Source organism: Hippoglossus stenolepis, chromosome 4 (assembly GCF_022539355.2).
Source record: "Hippoglossus stenolepis isolate QCI-W04-F060 chromosome 4, HSTE1.2, whole genome shotgun sequence".
Classification (NCBI taxonomy): domain Eukaryota; kingdom Metazoa; phylum Chordata; class Actinopteri; order Pleuronectiformes; family Pleuronectidae; genus Hippoglossus; species Hippoglossus stenolepis.
The window spans coordinates 13,210,241-13,224,991 of NC_061486.1; the positions used below are offsets into that span (position 1 = coordinate 13,210,241).

General features: G+C 42.1%; 1 protein-coding gene across 11 annotated transcripts in view; it reads left to right on the top strand.

The window, feature by feature from the left end:
- The window catches only part of sept4b (septin 4b), a 46,385-nt gene that overhangs the window by 25,786 nt on the left and 5,848 nt on the right, over positions 1-14,751 (top strand). For 4 of the 11 annotated variants that reach the window (XM_035155094.2, XM_035155095.2, XM_035155091.1 and 1 more), the window contains exons 1-7: positions 10,035-10,139; positions 11,283-11,408; positions 12,199-12,561; positions 12,900-12,996; positions 13,111-13,197; positions 13,331-13,454; positions 13,609-13,743. In XM_035155094.2, the coding sequence (XP_035010985.1) occupies positions 11,313-11,408; positions 12,199-12,561; positions 12,900-12,996; positions 13,111-13,197; positions 13,331-13,454; positions 13,609-13,743 (902 nt within the window). In that variant the 5' untranslated portion in view covers positions 10,035-10,139; positions 11,283-11,312. Of the gene's footprint in view, positions 1-4,670; positions 5,117-10,034; positions 10,140-11,275; positions 11,409-12,198; positions 12,562-12,899; positions 12,997-13,110; positions 13,198-13,330; positions 13,455-13,608; positions 13,744-14,751 lie in introns of those variants that run through there. The other 7 variants (XM_035155098.2, XM_035155102.2, XM_035155100.1 and 4 more) reach the window with 5 other exon arrangements.

The following is a 14,751-nucleotide window of genomic DNA, read 5'->3' on the forward strand; positions in this document are numbered from 1 at the left end:
ATAAGGCCCAGCAGGAGCCAAAAATCACACACGGTGGTTTTGTGTTCAATGTAACGTAGGAGATTGATTGGTTGGAATTAAGCGCAGCAGAAGTTTGGCCACACAACAACCCACTGACTTCCTTTCATCGGGGGAGAAAAAGTTCACCGCCACCCTGCAGATGTCGGACTTTTGTTTTGTCTGCCGTTGCCTTTTGTCTCGGAGGTGTTGGTTTTTCTAAGTCATATAAGGTTGCAGCACCAGTCTAAATAATACAGCACATTTTAAACACTGGATCCCAGTCATGCAATTTGTTCTGTGGTTTCCTTGTGTTCTGAGACGGTTCGTTCAGCGATATGGGAGCCACTGGAGCCAAATTCCTGGTTCTCATTTAGAATAATGGTTGAGGAAAAACAGTATAAGTCATTAAAAGGTGCTTGACTTTGCCAGAGGTTATGGAATAATATGTTTGTATTGAGTTCAGTGGAAACCACACCTTTTAGTTGTGGCTTTTGAAGTGTAATTTCAGCACCTTGTGTGTGCTAACTCCTAAAACCTGCTCGATATTTTTAAGTGATTCTTTCATAATTTGGCCAGGTTTCATTATACCATCATGTCGCTGCTAATGGTGCGGTTCAGACTTATCAAACGATTACAGAACATTACAAACACCCAGATGTCGAGAATACAGTTCATATGGCTGTAATTGCTCTCTTTTTCTGCTGTTTTCACTCTGATTCTTTTTGCATGTTTTGTAGATATCTCACAAAAGCAATCAGAAACCCCGCCTTATGAAACCACGTTTAAATTCACCAGATGCTGTTTTTTATTTTCATTAAAATCCATGAATGACAAATCAGTCAAAATGTCAAAGATGCCCTATCTCGCTATGTTAAAGAACTTGGAAAAATTATGTGATCCGCCTCGAAATGCTTCTCTCTAACCCCAACAAATGGGACCAACATCCGATAAAAAGATCTTTTGACGGGTGCTGGATCAACAAAACTTTTGAAAGAGACAAAATCCGCAAGCCTGAAGCTCCCAAAAAAGCATTTATTTGCCGGTGAGGTTTCAAGCAGGAGGCTCTTCCTCAGACTAATGCTAAATAAACAGAGTCGCCATCTTAAACCCACACACAATCCATCTATTCAGAATATATTCATATCATAATAGATATATTGATCTTTACAAAGATCTGTCCTGACCCGTACTGCATCCTTCCAAGTTTCGTGGTAATACGTCAGGTAGTGTAATGTGTAATCCTGCTAACTAAAGGACAAACTAACCGAAAACAGAACCTTCTTTGCGGAGCTAAAAATGTAGCTAAAATGGTCTTGAGGCAGATTATGGACCAGCTGGTCTCTGCAGGCCATGCTGGTGTGAGTCCATGTGAGACACAGACTGGACAAGCCACAGGGGACAGTGCCTGAATTTATGCATTACATTAATCTGAAAGTTTAACAATACATTGTAAATAATAGCTGTTTCCCTGTTAAACTGTTGCAAACCTTCACATGAATGTTTTGGAAAATGTCCAGCGGAAACCCCCTCACTCACATGAGCCATTGTTGCACCATGCCACATTTTTAAGGGGGAAGAAAACAAAGGGAGAAAATACTTGAAGTCCCGTCCAACAGGAATCGCTCTGTGTCAGATTAAAAGGCTTAATTGAATGGAGGAGGAAGTGTAGGAAGTGTAAGTTCAGCAGATCCAGCGTCTCCTCGTTCCTCGCTGTTGAAGAACAATATTTATGTTCCTGTAGAGGTGGTAGATCTCTGCTTCAGAGGGCGTTAGTGTCCTCCGCACGTTACTCTGTAGTTCAGATGTTTCAGCCAGCTTCTCTCTCAGACAGCTCCAAAGAAAATGTATGTCCAATTCATGTTTTCTGCACATTTCATGTCTGCCTCTAACCACACAGGTTTTTATTCTTTGCACAAAAACATCTTGTGGTCACATGACTGCCCATGTAAAGTCGAAGGTTGTCCTCGTGTTCACAACTGCTGTACAGTATGAATCTGTATGAATAAGCCTGAGTGCTCATTAAAGATAAGTGGACAAAGGGGCTGGATGTGAAACATAAGTCCAGTATTATGTTTACAACCTGAATGATCATGCAAATTATAATCAAGATCCTAAAACAGTGTTGTGAGATTGTAAAAACTTTTTGCCTTACACGTATGACCAGTTTAGATTTTTGATGTTATGCATACATGAGCACGTAGTTTATCACATTTGATTGATCAATTAGAGCATTTTAAATGTCATCTCATCTTTCCCACTTGTTCCATATTATAGTATATATCAATATAAGATGGTCATAATGTGTGTTATCCGGCTTCCGCCTACAGTCCAAAGACATGCAGGTTAGGTTATATGGTGACTCTAATTGCATGGAGGTGTGTATGTGAGTGTGATTGTTTGTTCGTCTCTGTATCTCGCCCTGTGATGGACAGGTGACGTTTCCAGGGTTTACCCCGCCTCTCGCCCAATGCCAGCTGGGATTGGCTAATATTCATTAAAACGTTAATTTCAACTCTACATATTTGTGAGCGTCTAGACGTCTGGCGATTGAATGTCCAGGTTGTAAACAACAGGGAGCAGGAGACGTTTTGTCGTGTCACATGAGGAAAGGCATGCGTGTAATGTAATAACATTAATAGCTGCATCAGTCGCAGGGCTCAGATTTACTGCATCTTATATCACTGTCATGGTTTACTGAGACATTTAGATAGAACAAAAATGTTATTAATGTTCTTAGTAAGTGCTCTGATTAACAGACGTGTGTGTGTAAAAGGTCATGTGCGTATACAACCCTGTGATTGTCACATGCAGATACATGTCCAACAAAGTCAGGCTGTTTGTAGTCATAAACAGCAGGTGGCACTGCCCTCGCTCCACTATCTGGTCCACTGGGGGACAATCGCCAAATCCTCTGCAGTGAGTAAAGGCATTCTCTTCTAGTGTAACCCCACACATTGCTGTGTTTTGTGCAGGTTAGCTTTGTGTAGCTCAGATCTCCTCCCTGGTTTGTTGGCTGGGTGTTTTACATGTTTAAATTGCAGTGGTTGTTGGCTGCTCGTCTGGTTTGTGCAGTGGCTCATTCCAGCTCTGCTGCATGGACCCGAGCCAGAAGACTATACAGAGTAAACTGGCACAACAAGACATTTTAATTAGAACTGGCAATGTGAGCCTCACGGCAACATACATGACACTTTACTGTCATGTCTCATCTGTCCTACTGTGTGATGTCTTCACGTACTTTGTGTGTGTGTGTGTGTGTGTGCAGGCCATCACATACAGTGAGATTGTATATCTTAAGCCATCCATCCCTTGGGCACTGTCAGCCCTTTCAGACAGTACATGATACTCACCACCCATCATCATGAAGAGGTCCAGCCAGAGGATTAAAACAAAGCACCATCTTCGCTTGTAGGAAGTAACATCTCCTGTCTGTCAGCCTATGTCTTTTTTCCTCCCTCCTCTCACTCAGGCCATTTCTGTGCATGTGTTAAATGTGGGTTTAAGTGAGAGTTGCCCACTGTGTGGTTTGTTGGACGGGCACGTCTGTTCACCCGATACTATTTGTGTTACTCCCTGTCTACTACTTATGGTAGTTATTACTGTTGTATAGGTTGGCACACTCGCAGACAGAGCGATTAAGATTGGGATCACGTTACGTTCAGTTCCTCCTCTCACAGGCACAAAATGAATTCTCAGCTGAATTCTGTTTTTCTCAGCACCCTCCTGCTTGCTCACGTTAAACTAAAACTCTAAAGATTAGATCCCAGCAACAACATGAGCTGAGCTTTTCAAACTACATCTCTGTCTTTGTGTCGTAGCCTAAACACACTGAGCCTGTTCACTTCTGTACTGAACCCGAAGCAATCACAACTTAATCACAAAATCCTAATTCTTTAAGAATGAATGCGTCTTGTAAGCACAGAGATCCATGAAGATTAAAGGAAAAGCTTTGTGCTGTGGCCCACTTTCGTGTGTGTGTGTGTGTGTGTGTGTGTGTGTGTGTGTGTGTGTGTGTGTGTGTGTGTGTGTGTGTGTGTGTGTGTGTGTGTGTGTGTGTGTGTGTGTGTGTGTGTGTGTGTGTGTGTGTGTGTGTGTGTGTGTGTGTGTGTGTGTTAAAGTAAGTGGGAGAGAGACAGTGTATATTAGATAAAAAGATTATTTGTAGCATGTAGGCCACGAGTCATTTTTACTCACCACCATGGACACACACACACAAACAGATTCTTCTTGTGCCACTCTGGCCCTGGTACTGGCCAGCTGGGAGGTTTGTGGATGTGACGGCCATTGTGAGAATTTGTGTGTATACTGTTGTTGTTGTCCTCTGATGCTCAGAGCCCATATCTTTGAATTTTCACAGAATCTGATTGATCTCTCCACCTTGATTGGTTTTCCTCACCATCATTATTCCATTTATAATTAATTTGATTTATCTATGAATCATCTGGGACGTGTGTGTGTGTGTGTGTGTGTGTGTGTGTGTGTGTGTGTGTGTGTGTGTGTGTGTGTGTGTGTGTGTGTGTGTGTGTGTGTGTGTGTGTGTGTGTGTGTGTGTGTGTGTGTGTGTGTGTGTGTGTGTGTGTGTGTGTGTGTTGAAGTCTCACATGTGGCTTTAAGAAATAGGGCACGGCAGGCTTGTAGCGAGGCAACAGGACAGATGTTGTGGAGCTCCCCACAGAGCAACACCTCTTCTCAAGTCAGGACGTCTCCGCACAACCATGCTGCTGCTGCTGCTGCTGCTCATTTGCATTTCAGCTGCAGACTGGCCAAAAGAGTGGAGAGCAGGGTGGAGTTATTGAAATGCTCCATAGGCAGAGTGGGAGAGACAGAAGGTGTACCTGTGTCTTAAAAGAAGATTGTCTGCAGACCAAGCGTAGTGAAGTTATGTGTAGTGAAAACCTGGATGCCATCTGATTGGTGAGGCAGGGAAAATAGGTGCGCATATGTAATGCCGGGGTGCTGTGAAACTAAAGAAGTGACACTGAGACTGAGGAGCTTTCCCAGGCCCTTTTCATTGCTGTCTGTCTCTTATTTCTACTGCCTGGTGAAACTGGAGGAATACCGCTGGTGTTGAAGGGATAATATGGCTGCAAACATAGAAATGAGCAGTGATACAGAGGTATGTGCTTGCTGCTTTCCTTTTGGCTGACTCTTGTGGTTCTGTGTGTGTGTGTGTGTGACTCCCTGTCTCAACACAGTCATCTGGTGGTTGCATGTTTCCTCTGTGCATAAACACACTCTCATGTGCACTGCAGCTCATCCCTGTGAAGCCACACAGGAGCTGCACCATTCACATGAATGCATGTGACCAGACCTTGTGCTCAATTAGGATTTTGAGCAAGGGATGAAAGTTTTCTGCAAAACAACTGACATAGTTAGGAATATCTTTCATCCACATGACTGTGGAACAATCTGAAGTGTCTGAGCGTTTCTCTGCTGCTTTGTAAGATGTTAAAACACACATGTATTGATCAGGTGTGACCATAGACTGTATATCTGCTTGTTAAATGTGACATTGCGCGTGAATATCCACATCTGGGTCCAAACCTTCAGGTCACAAGCAAACAACAATGGTATAACCTGGGAATTTATTCACCATTCACATCTTTTTTTTTGTGAAGATGGGATTTAAATTTCATTTTAGAAAATGTTTTCCAGCACACATCACTCAACTAATTTCATCAACTTCATTTCAGTTGTCACACAGTTATTGCTTATGTGCTGCCCAAGTCTATTAAGCTAACGTTAGCATACAATGGCGACAGACAAACTTTTTTCATAAGTCATATTTAAGCCTCCATCTGAGATCTACAGTTACAGCACTGTGGTATCTTGAAAATAACAGAGTTTAGACCCCGGAAGCACATGTCACACGTCACGACTTACAAACCGCATAAAGATGGAAGACACGTCTCATCTTTATACGGCTATCGAGAAATGAAGCCAAAATATCCAGGATAAGAATGTCGCCATCTTGTGCATTTCAGCCAGAGTCTGCACAGTAGATTTAGGTTGTTTTGATAGAACTGTTGTACCGAAGTCCCGCCGATACAAAGGCTCGACCAATTACTCTAATCTAATCACTCCGATTTTATAGCATCAAATAAATAATTAAAAACAAGCTTACCTAAAAAAATATACAGTCAATTAGAGTGACAGTGTGGTGAGTGTCTGCCTCTGATGATGGAGCTCAGTGCTGCTACACTCACAGGTAGATATTTGGTGCAGAGACGCACGCACCCTTAGGTCACTGCCATCTTTTTTTCTTTTACTTTGCCCCAAAGAAACTTACATGATAATTGTTGTGGTCTTTTATTTCGCGTTGAATATTTGGTGTATATTTGCAGGAGCTTCATAGCTGTGGGAGTGTGTGATGGTGGTGATGCAGGTCTATTTCTGTCTCTCTCTCTCTCTCTCTGTGTCCCGAGCCAGCTTCACACAGAGCCCCGCTCTAACTATCAAAACAACCACAGCATTCACACAGAGTGCAAATGGCTCACTTCACCACCTGCTACTGGCCTCGCCACGAGGGGAAACCTCACTGGTATTCAGCCTGAGCATTCCACAACATTCACTTTTTAACTCAGAATAAACAGAGAGTTGTTTCTGAAGTCAACGGACACATTTATATTCATGCTTTTCCTTGAAAAACTGTCTTAACTTCACGATATCGCAGCACCAAGTGTAATCATTCCTGCCAACAAGGAAGAAGTCTGCCAAGAAAAAAATGATTCAGCAGTCATTGAATAATAGTTTAGAAATTATTGTAGCTGGATTATAAATGACTCTTGTCGACTGCATTTCCTCTGGAGCTGAAATGCATTTTCATCTTAGAAGGTCAATTACAACGTGCTGTATAGTTTCTTTATGACTTCTGGCAGCATCTGATTGCATTTCCCATGTCACACAGCGAATATTTGAAGCTTTTCTCCTGAGAGCTGTGTTTCATGTAACAAATCATCATCCATCAGCACCGTGGCTGCCAAACCCATGACCACGATCCAACAGCAACAAAGCGGCGTAGTCAAATACACAACTTGTTTATGGTTAATTGGATTTCATGTCCTTCAATTTTTTCTCAGGGACTCTATGGGTCCCATCTTAAAATATGACTGGCATACCGAAGAGTTTCTAACGGTGGCGTCATTGAAAAGCTTTGAATGAAAGATTACAGAGGACATGATGTGTTTATGTTATTGTGCAGAAACCTTCTATTTGCCGTTGAGACCGCTCATTAAATTTCATTAAAATGATTGGATGCATTGGTCTGGAATGTGTATGCAACTAGAAAGGAGCTCAAAGACTGCATACCTCTGATGAGGCCCAACAGCCCTTGTGAAACTTCATATAAATTCACTAGATCTAGATTTTTATTTGGAGCTGCACCTTATTGCACACACGTAGATATCAGTCCCTGAAACATGTCCGATTTTTTAAAATCAAGATCCATGAATTATTCCCTGAGAAATCAGTCAAAATGTTGAATAATGTTAAAGTGTGAAAAAAAAAAACTGGATCTACCCCCTGATTCGGATCCACACCAAAATGTAATCGGTTCTCTCCTGACACTTTACACATCCTTTTACCAAGTTTCTGGTGAGGACTATCAGACAAACAGACATACAAAATTAAAGCATAACCTCCTTGGCAGAGGTAACTGGAAGGGTCCTCCTGAGAGCTGATACCTCCAACAAGGCTATGCCCTTTCTCACCATGTCAATGCAGTGTTTTCCATTAATTATCTAGGCTGTGGCAGTCTGCCATATTCTAATTTGTCCTGCCGCAGTTTCATAATGAATCCCAAAAAAGCATTATCTCTCTCTCTGTCATGATAATAATATAAGACATCTCTTAGTTGTTGTTTTGATCCGTTTGTTGCATTGTATAGCTGTGTTCAACATGCTTGCTCGCACCATCATCTATAAAGTTTTTACCATCCATGCAGACAGTCAGACCTCATAGTTTCAGCTGTCATGCAATGCAGTTCTTTCTCTCTCGTGAGAACTTGTAGATTAAACCGATTAGATCCACACTAAATATCAGTGGGTTCTTCTTTCCTGATTCATACAACATCCTTCTACAAAACAAAAACATTGCCTGGTCAAATTGACTTTATGTATTTTATGATAAACAGGACATTCCAGGCCAACATTTCCTCGAGAGAAAGATCGTAGATTGTGAACAAGCTGTAGATCAGCATGAAAGTGTGTTCAGCGGCATCAACACACAAGTGCATTTTTACCAGTGAAGCAGGAAATACCAGAGAAGCAGCTGTTGACATGTTGTCATTATCAAACACTTAATGTTCCTGTCAGCATACCATTGTTTGATTTCCCCAGTCTGTGAAGAAACTGAGAATGAATGTTGTGAGGAAGTCTTCAAAGCCAAGTGAGCTTGAGTTGTTCTATTTTGCTTGTTTGTCCCAAAGTGTTTGAGACATTTCCCGTCATGTATGCACCACGCTGCTTTGGACGTGAATCAGCTCATTTGGACGTGAAGTAGCCACATTATAGTCTCACCTGGTCTGAGGCTTATTCTGTGGAAAACTCTGCAGGGCATCACTAATGATATACTGATTGAAATGTCACATCAGCCAATAATGGAAACTATAATTGGTTCAGGTCTCAGCTGAGACTTGGAGACTCTGTGTGGTGGCCTACTGAAACTCTGTGAATATGATGTTGGAGCCAATTAGATTTTCTCTATAGGCCGCAGTGTTATGTAATAAAAGAGATCAGGGGGTTTGGGTGCTCTTTCCAATCTTTACCTGATTGTTTTTGTTCCTTTTTTAAATGACTTAACTGGAACTGTTTTTTTCTTTCTCCAAAAACTTTAATATCCAGGATAATCACATCACAGACTGACGCTCGTCTGGTTCAGTGAGAGAGGAAAAGGTTGCACCGTGTTCCAGTTTAAATTTTGTCCCTTTACTTTACAAAGCTGATTTAGAGCTTTAATGGAAAGTGAATCTCTGACATGCCCAGAGTCCTTTCTGCCTCATTACTTCATGTTTAACCAGATGAACCAGATTAACCAGAAGAAAACTGTGACCTCACTCTAAAGCTCAGGTCATGTTCAGGAATGATTGAGAAAGATGGACAGTGTAGAACTGTCCATGAGAAGGTAACAGGTGTGTGTTTGAAGATTGAAGGAGAAATGTTGTGTCTTTGTCTTTTAGGCGAATTGTCCCAAACTGTGTGTGTGCGCGCGCGTCTTTATTTATGAGGCCCAATTTTGGTTCAATACCATCAATGTGAGGATATTTTGGCTGGTCCTCACAAATTCAAAGGGCTGTTTGAGGGTTAAGACTTGGTTTTAGGGTTAGGCATTTAGTCGTGATGGTTAAGGTTGGAGTAAGGGGCTAGGGAATGCATTATGTCAATGAGTGTCCCCATAACTATAGAGCGACGTGTGTGTAAAAGACAAACCATGTAGAGTAGTTTTGGAGCAACATGCTGCATATATTTGCATATAAATGAGAAATTCTGTGCCACGTGAAGACAAATACGCTGGCGTATAAATAGTCTATCAGTAATGAACTCATTAGCGCAGCAGGTTATGTTTAATGTATAATTTTGGATTATGATTTTAATTTGAGCATTTTATGTGGTGGATCTTACAGCTTGGTGCGTGCAGTTTTCATTCACTTTACATTTCGTTGCTGTCTATAATATGTGCTTTGTTGGAGTGAGCATCAGTGTTTCAGCTTGTTGTATTAGAGCTGAAATTATTAGCAGAGTAACTGATTAGTCAATGACCCAAAATTATTTCGTAAGATCACTTGTTTAAATCATTTTTCAAAATAAAGCACAAAATATTCTCTTGCTGTCACCAAACTAAGAGAAAGTAAGATATTTAAATGTTCGACAGCTCTGCAGCTCAAAGTTTTTCACTCTGTACTTGATGTGTGGGTCGGTGTGTCGTGTAGCTCATCAATGCTGCTGATCAGTTGCCCCGGGCACCGATTGGCTCGATGGGGCGGAAGGGCGCTGTGTCCTCTGGGACGGACAGGGGCGTATAAAAGCTGGAGCCTCTGATCTCTGCCTCCTGCTTCCTGTTAGACTGGGCATGAAGAGTAGTTAAGGGAGAGGCTAGAAAAAGAAGAAGAAGAGACTTTACACGCTGATTTAAAGGTACCACAGGTGAGGCCCTGCATTGAGGGAGCTTGGTTTGTGGTGTTACTACTTTTCTCAGGGATGGATTGTCTCGTGCTTTAATGTCCCTGTGATAGCGTGAGTTTTGTTTTTCACTAGAGGCTACAACTGATGCAAAGAAGAAAATTTGATGCTCCACGATTAAGAAAAAAATATGAAATTGAAAGAGAAACTTTATGCATTTCTGTTACAAAGTTGTTTGAGCTCTGCGATTGACCATCTCTCGTATGTAGGTCACAGGATTCACCATGTGGGACATTGATCTCTGGATCTTTGGTTATAGCACAGGAAAGCAGGTCACTGATTTCCTAAACTGTGAAACTACCAATTCCTTCCCTTAAGCTCTAAATAGCAGCATAATTAAAACCATGGAAGGAGGACAGAGAACATTTTTTCAGGATCACTCAAATAATCTTTTTGACTCTGGTTGAGTGACAGAAGGATATCAAACTTGCATCAGGCTCCAAGTAGGATCCAGTGAGGATAACATGTAAAGGCATAAAGCAGATAGTGATTTTTGACTGCAGAGTGGCTTCAGAGATACATGAAGTCTCTCTGGGCACGTACACTGTGTCTCAGCGTGTTTTACTTTGTATTCAAATTTTCATGAATGATTCCCTGCATTATGTAACTGCACCTGGGAAAGATCGTCTCATCTGCTGGCACTGTCATCAGCTGCCGTGGTGCAAGTTGTGGTGGTGCCTGGAACACGGACAAGGACGATATGAGAGGAGCTAATAACATTAGGCAGCGCTGTAGTGGCAGGAGGCCAGGCTGGAGCAACAACATTATATTATAGATTGTGTAGACAACTGCCATTATGCATCGGTCATCGAGATCGGTCATCTCACTACTCACCCAAACAGTCTTTGCATCTGCTCTGCATTCATACCATTTAACAAAGGAAATGGTATGTTGTGTTGTATGTCATTACTTTGCCTTTATCTAATCTTTATTTAACTTTTTCCATCTTCCTTCTTGTTTTCACTCCTGTCTCCTCCACCTCACGCACCTGATTTCCTCATGGCGGACTTTCTCGGGGTCCTTCACCCACCTTCTCCTAACCGACTCGTCTCTTTTTTCATCACACTCCTAAACCTCTACACATCGCTTGCTCCTTTCTGGTTGGAGATTTTAGAGTGCACTGTCGCCCCAGTTGCAATGGCAGACAGTGACCACGAGGTTCACTCTTCATCAGACGAGCAGGACTCCTGCCCTGCCTCCCCCAATCAAAGCAGGGACCATGATGTTGAGCAGGTACTGTAGATGTCCCCAAAACCCACAAATTATCCACTTTACCCCCCATAGTCTTATTTAATTGATTAGCTCACAGCAAACATACTGTACAATTAGATTTAAGATCAAAATGATTTAAAAATGTCTCAACTGAACTGTATCTGTTGAGCCTTTAGGTATTTTTCATCTTCTTTCTTCCCCTCAGTTAATGTATAGGGCATAATCATAACATGAGTGCAGAGTCACAGTGTGGCCCTACAGCTGCATTTTACAAGGCCTTATGCCTGCGGAGGGTCACTGCATTATTTATCTTTGTGCTCGAATGGCAGGGGGGAGACTTCAGTATGAGGGACTGGGAGAGCTGTTGTAACTGGAGTTTGCACAGTAGCTTACACTACAGCTGTGTATCTTTTTATTCAATTTATTTTGAACTGTGAAGTGGTCAGGAGATGTATAATCCTTCATGTAGGATGTACTCTCTGCTTCTGTAAAAGTACAATTAAATTTATGACTGAGTATTACGACTCACTCTACGTTAGCTTTACAGAAATGCAACAACATACAGTGTTTTTGTTGTCAATGTGAATAAGTCAGAACAGATTTATTTATATTGGACAGTCAAAACAGCAGGAGTTGAGCAAAGTTACTTCACATCATGACAAAAGAAAAACAAGTTTGGATAAAAAAGAAGATGAATAATCCAAATCTATTCAAGAGAAAAACTGTCCATCTCTGCCTCCAACCTCTGTTTCTTTCCACCTGTTCCTCTGCACCACCTAATCCACTCCCTTCAACCACTATACCTCTCCAGCATTCAAGCCTTTCAGATGACTCAGAGGTAGAGAACATTATGCAAGACCCTCCCCAACAAGGAGGGCACGGCCACCACCACCATGACCACCACCATGAGGACCATGAGCACCATGAGTCTGAGCACGAACATCACCATCAGGCCTCTGAGAATCATGATGTTGACAGGGAAGCTGAGGGCGAAGACCGTCCCCATACCCCGTCTTATTTGCGGCCCCCTGTGGCAGGCAGGGCGCAGTCGGATTCAGGTTCAGACCCCAGTTTGCAGCAGAGCAGGAGTGTGGAGTTTGACTTACCGTCTCCTGTTGGTACGTCCAGGCCCAAGAGCCCCTGGGGTCGATTTGACCCATACAACAATAATGAGGTAACATGAAGCAGGTTTGGCCATGAAACCCAGAGAGGACGAAGTTGTCTTTGTGCTGTGATGTGTGTTGAACTATTCATCTTCAGACTGATGATGTGACAGAGCTTGTGCGAGATTGTTTTAAATAATATAGGTAGATTTGTGCTTATTTTCTTTCGGTTGTACGGGTTGAGTTTGATGCTCTGAGATGCCAGCGTTGCTTTTCGCTCTTGTGTTGTTCTTCAGACTTCTCTGTAACTGCGGGAAAGTTCATACACTGTGAATGGTACCGTCACATTTTTGGAGTGGTTGATGTGTGCTTCCCTGATGTATTTTCATATCTTCGTCTCCACTTTCAGGACCAGGACAAGGAATACGTTGGTTTTGCAACGTTGCCAAACCAGGTGCATCGCAAGTCCGTCAAGAAGGGATTTGACTTCACGCTCATGGTGGCAGGTAAATCCTCGTCTTCACATTAGCAGACATTTGATCTTAAGCCCAGGCCTCAAATTTGAAGAGACTGGTAATCACACAGTCTTAACGTCAGTCTGTGTTGTTCTTTGTTTGAAGGGGAGTCTGGCCTGGGAAAGTCCACTCTGGTCAACAGCCTGTTTCTCACAGATCTTTACAAAGATAGGAAACTGCTCAATGCTGAAGGTGACAAAGCTGCAGCTTTTCATATATTTTGTTTGGTTTTATTTGTGTGTTTGTTTTTGTTTAATAGATATTTGTTCTACAACATGTTGTGGCTGATATTAAAAACAGTGGCCTGCTTGTTTCTGTTCTTTAGAGCGAATCACACAAACTGTAGAAATCACCAAACACACGGTGGATATAGAAGAGAAAGGTGTGAAACTGAAACTCACCATCGTGGACACGCCTGGGTTTGGAGACGCTGTAAACAACACTGAATGGTACGAATGGATCAAACTGTTTCAGTTGACCTATGAATCCTCACAGAGTACAGCTGGCTAACCCTATTTGAGCTCTTACTGTGGTTAGAAAGTCGTGTGCCATCGTGCAGCTGTGGCCTCAGAGAATGAACGACCCTGTGTGTGTTTGTCGTAGCTGGAAGTCGGTGACTGACTACATCGACCAGCAGTTCGAGCAATACTTCAGGGACGAGAGTGGCCTCAACCGCAAGAACATCCAGGACAACCGCGTGCACTGCTGCCTGTACTTCATCTCACCCTTCGGTCATGGGTACGACAAACCTGCAGTGGTTTTCCCCCTCGCTCTGTTTTAATGGGGAACATTCCCCCCTTTATCGCAGTATGGAATCTTCTGTGCTTATATCCTAATCAGCCTCCACACGCAGCCACCTAACTCTATCGTAAATCTCTATTCACTTATTGTACATTCAGCTCCATAAATTGTTAATGCTCTTCTCCAGAGTTAAAGCTGTGCTCTGCTGCCTTCAGGTGAACTTAAATCTGCTGCAGCGCTTTAGCTCTAATCAATTGTTTGTGCTGAGTGCTGATGTGGTGCTTTTAACATACACTGTTCCACTTTGACTGTGCTCATTAAGGAACTAATGTACCACAAAGCTGCAAGTGATGCTGCAGTGCATTTTTCAGACACACTGATGGAGGAAAGGCTCCCTCTGCTGACGAGCCTCAGTCATTACTCATCAGATAACACTGATGAAGCTAAGAGAGCAAAACACTGATTGATCGACCAACACGATGAAAACATTGTGTTAGTGGCTAACAGTTAAGGTCAAATCATTGTGTTATACTGACGACATAGAATCAGACCTGTCTAAATGAATTCACAGTACAAATCAGGCCTCAAAATGAACGTGACTGAAAGTGACAATGGCTTTTCTGATAACGCAACTGTCCCTTGTTAATCAGCACTTAAGGAAATGTCTATAAACAGTTGAAAAATACCACCTTGTGTTAAAATAATGTTATGTATGGGAGAGGATTAGGGCCAGGCAAAAGAAAAAATACGAGAAGACAGATTTCGTTCTTCCATTTTGCATTTTGCATTTTAAGATTTAAAAAAAATAAGGTCAAATTAAAACAGAGAAGATACAATTTTTTCATTGTGCATATCGAGAAGGAAATTGTAAGGTTGAGAATCAAGTCAATATTTCAAAACTAATGTTGAAGTTTTAAGAATATATCTAACTACTAATGTTAATGCATTTGACTGCCTATAAATCTTCACCTTTTAACTTTCTTCTCATGCCTGACCCTAATACTC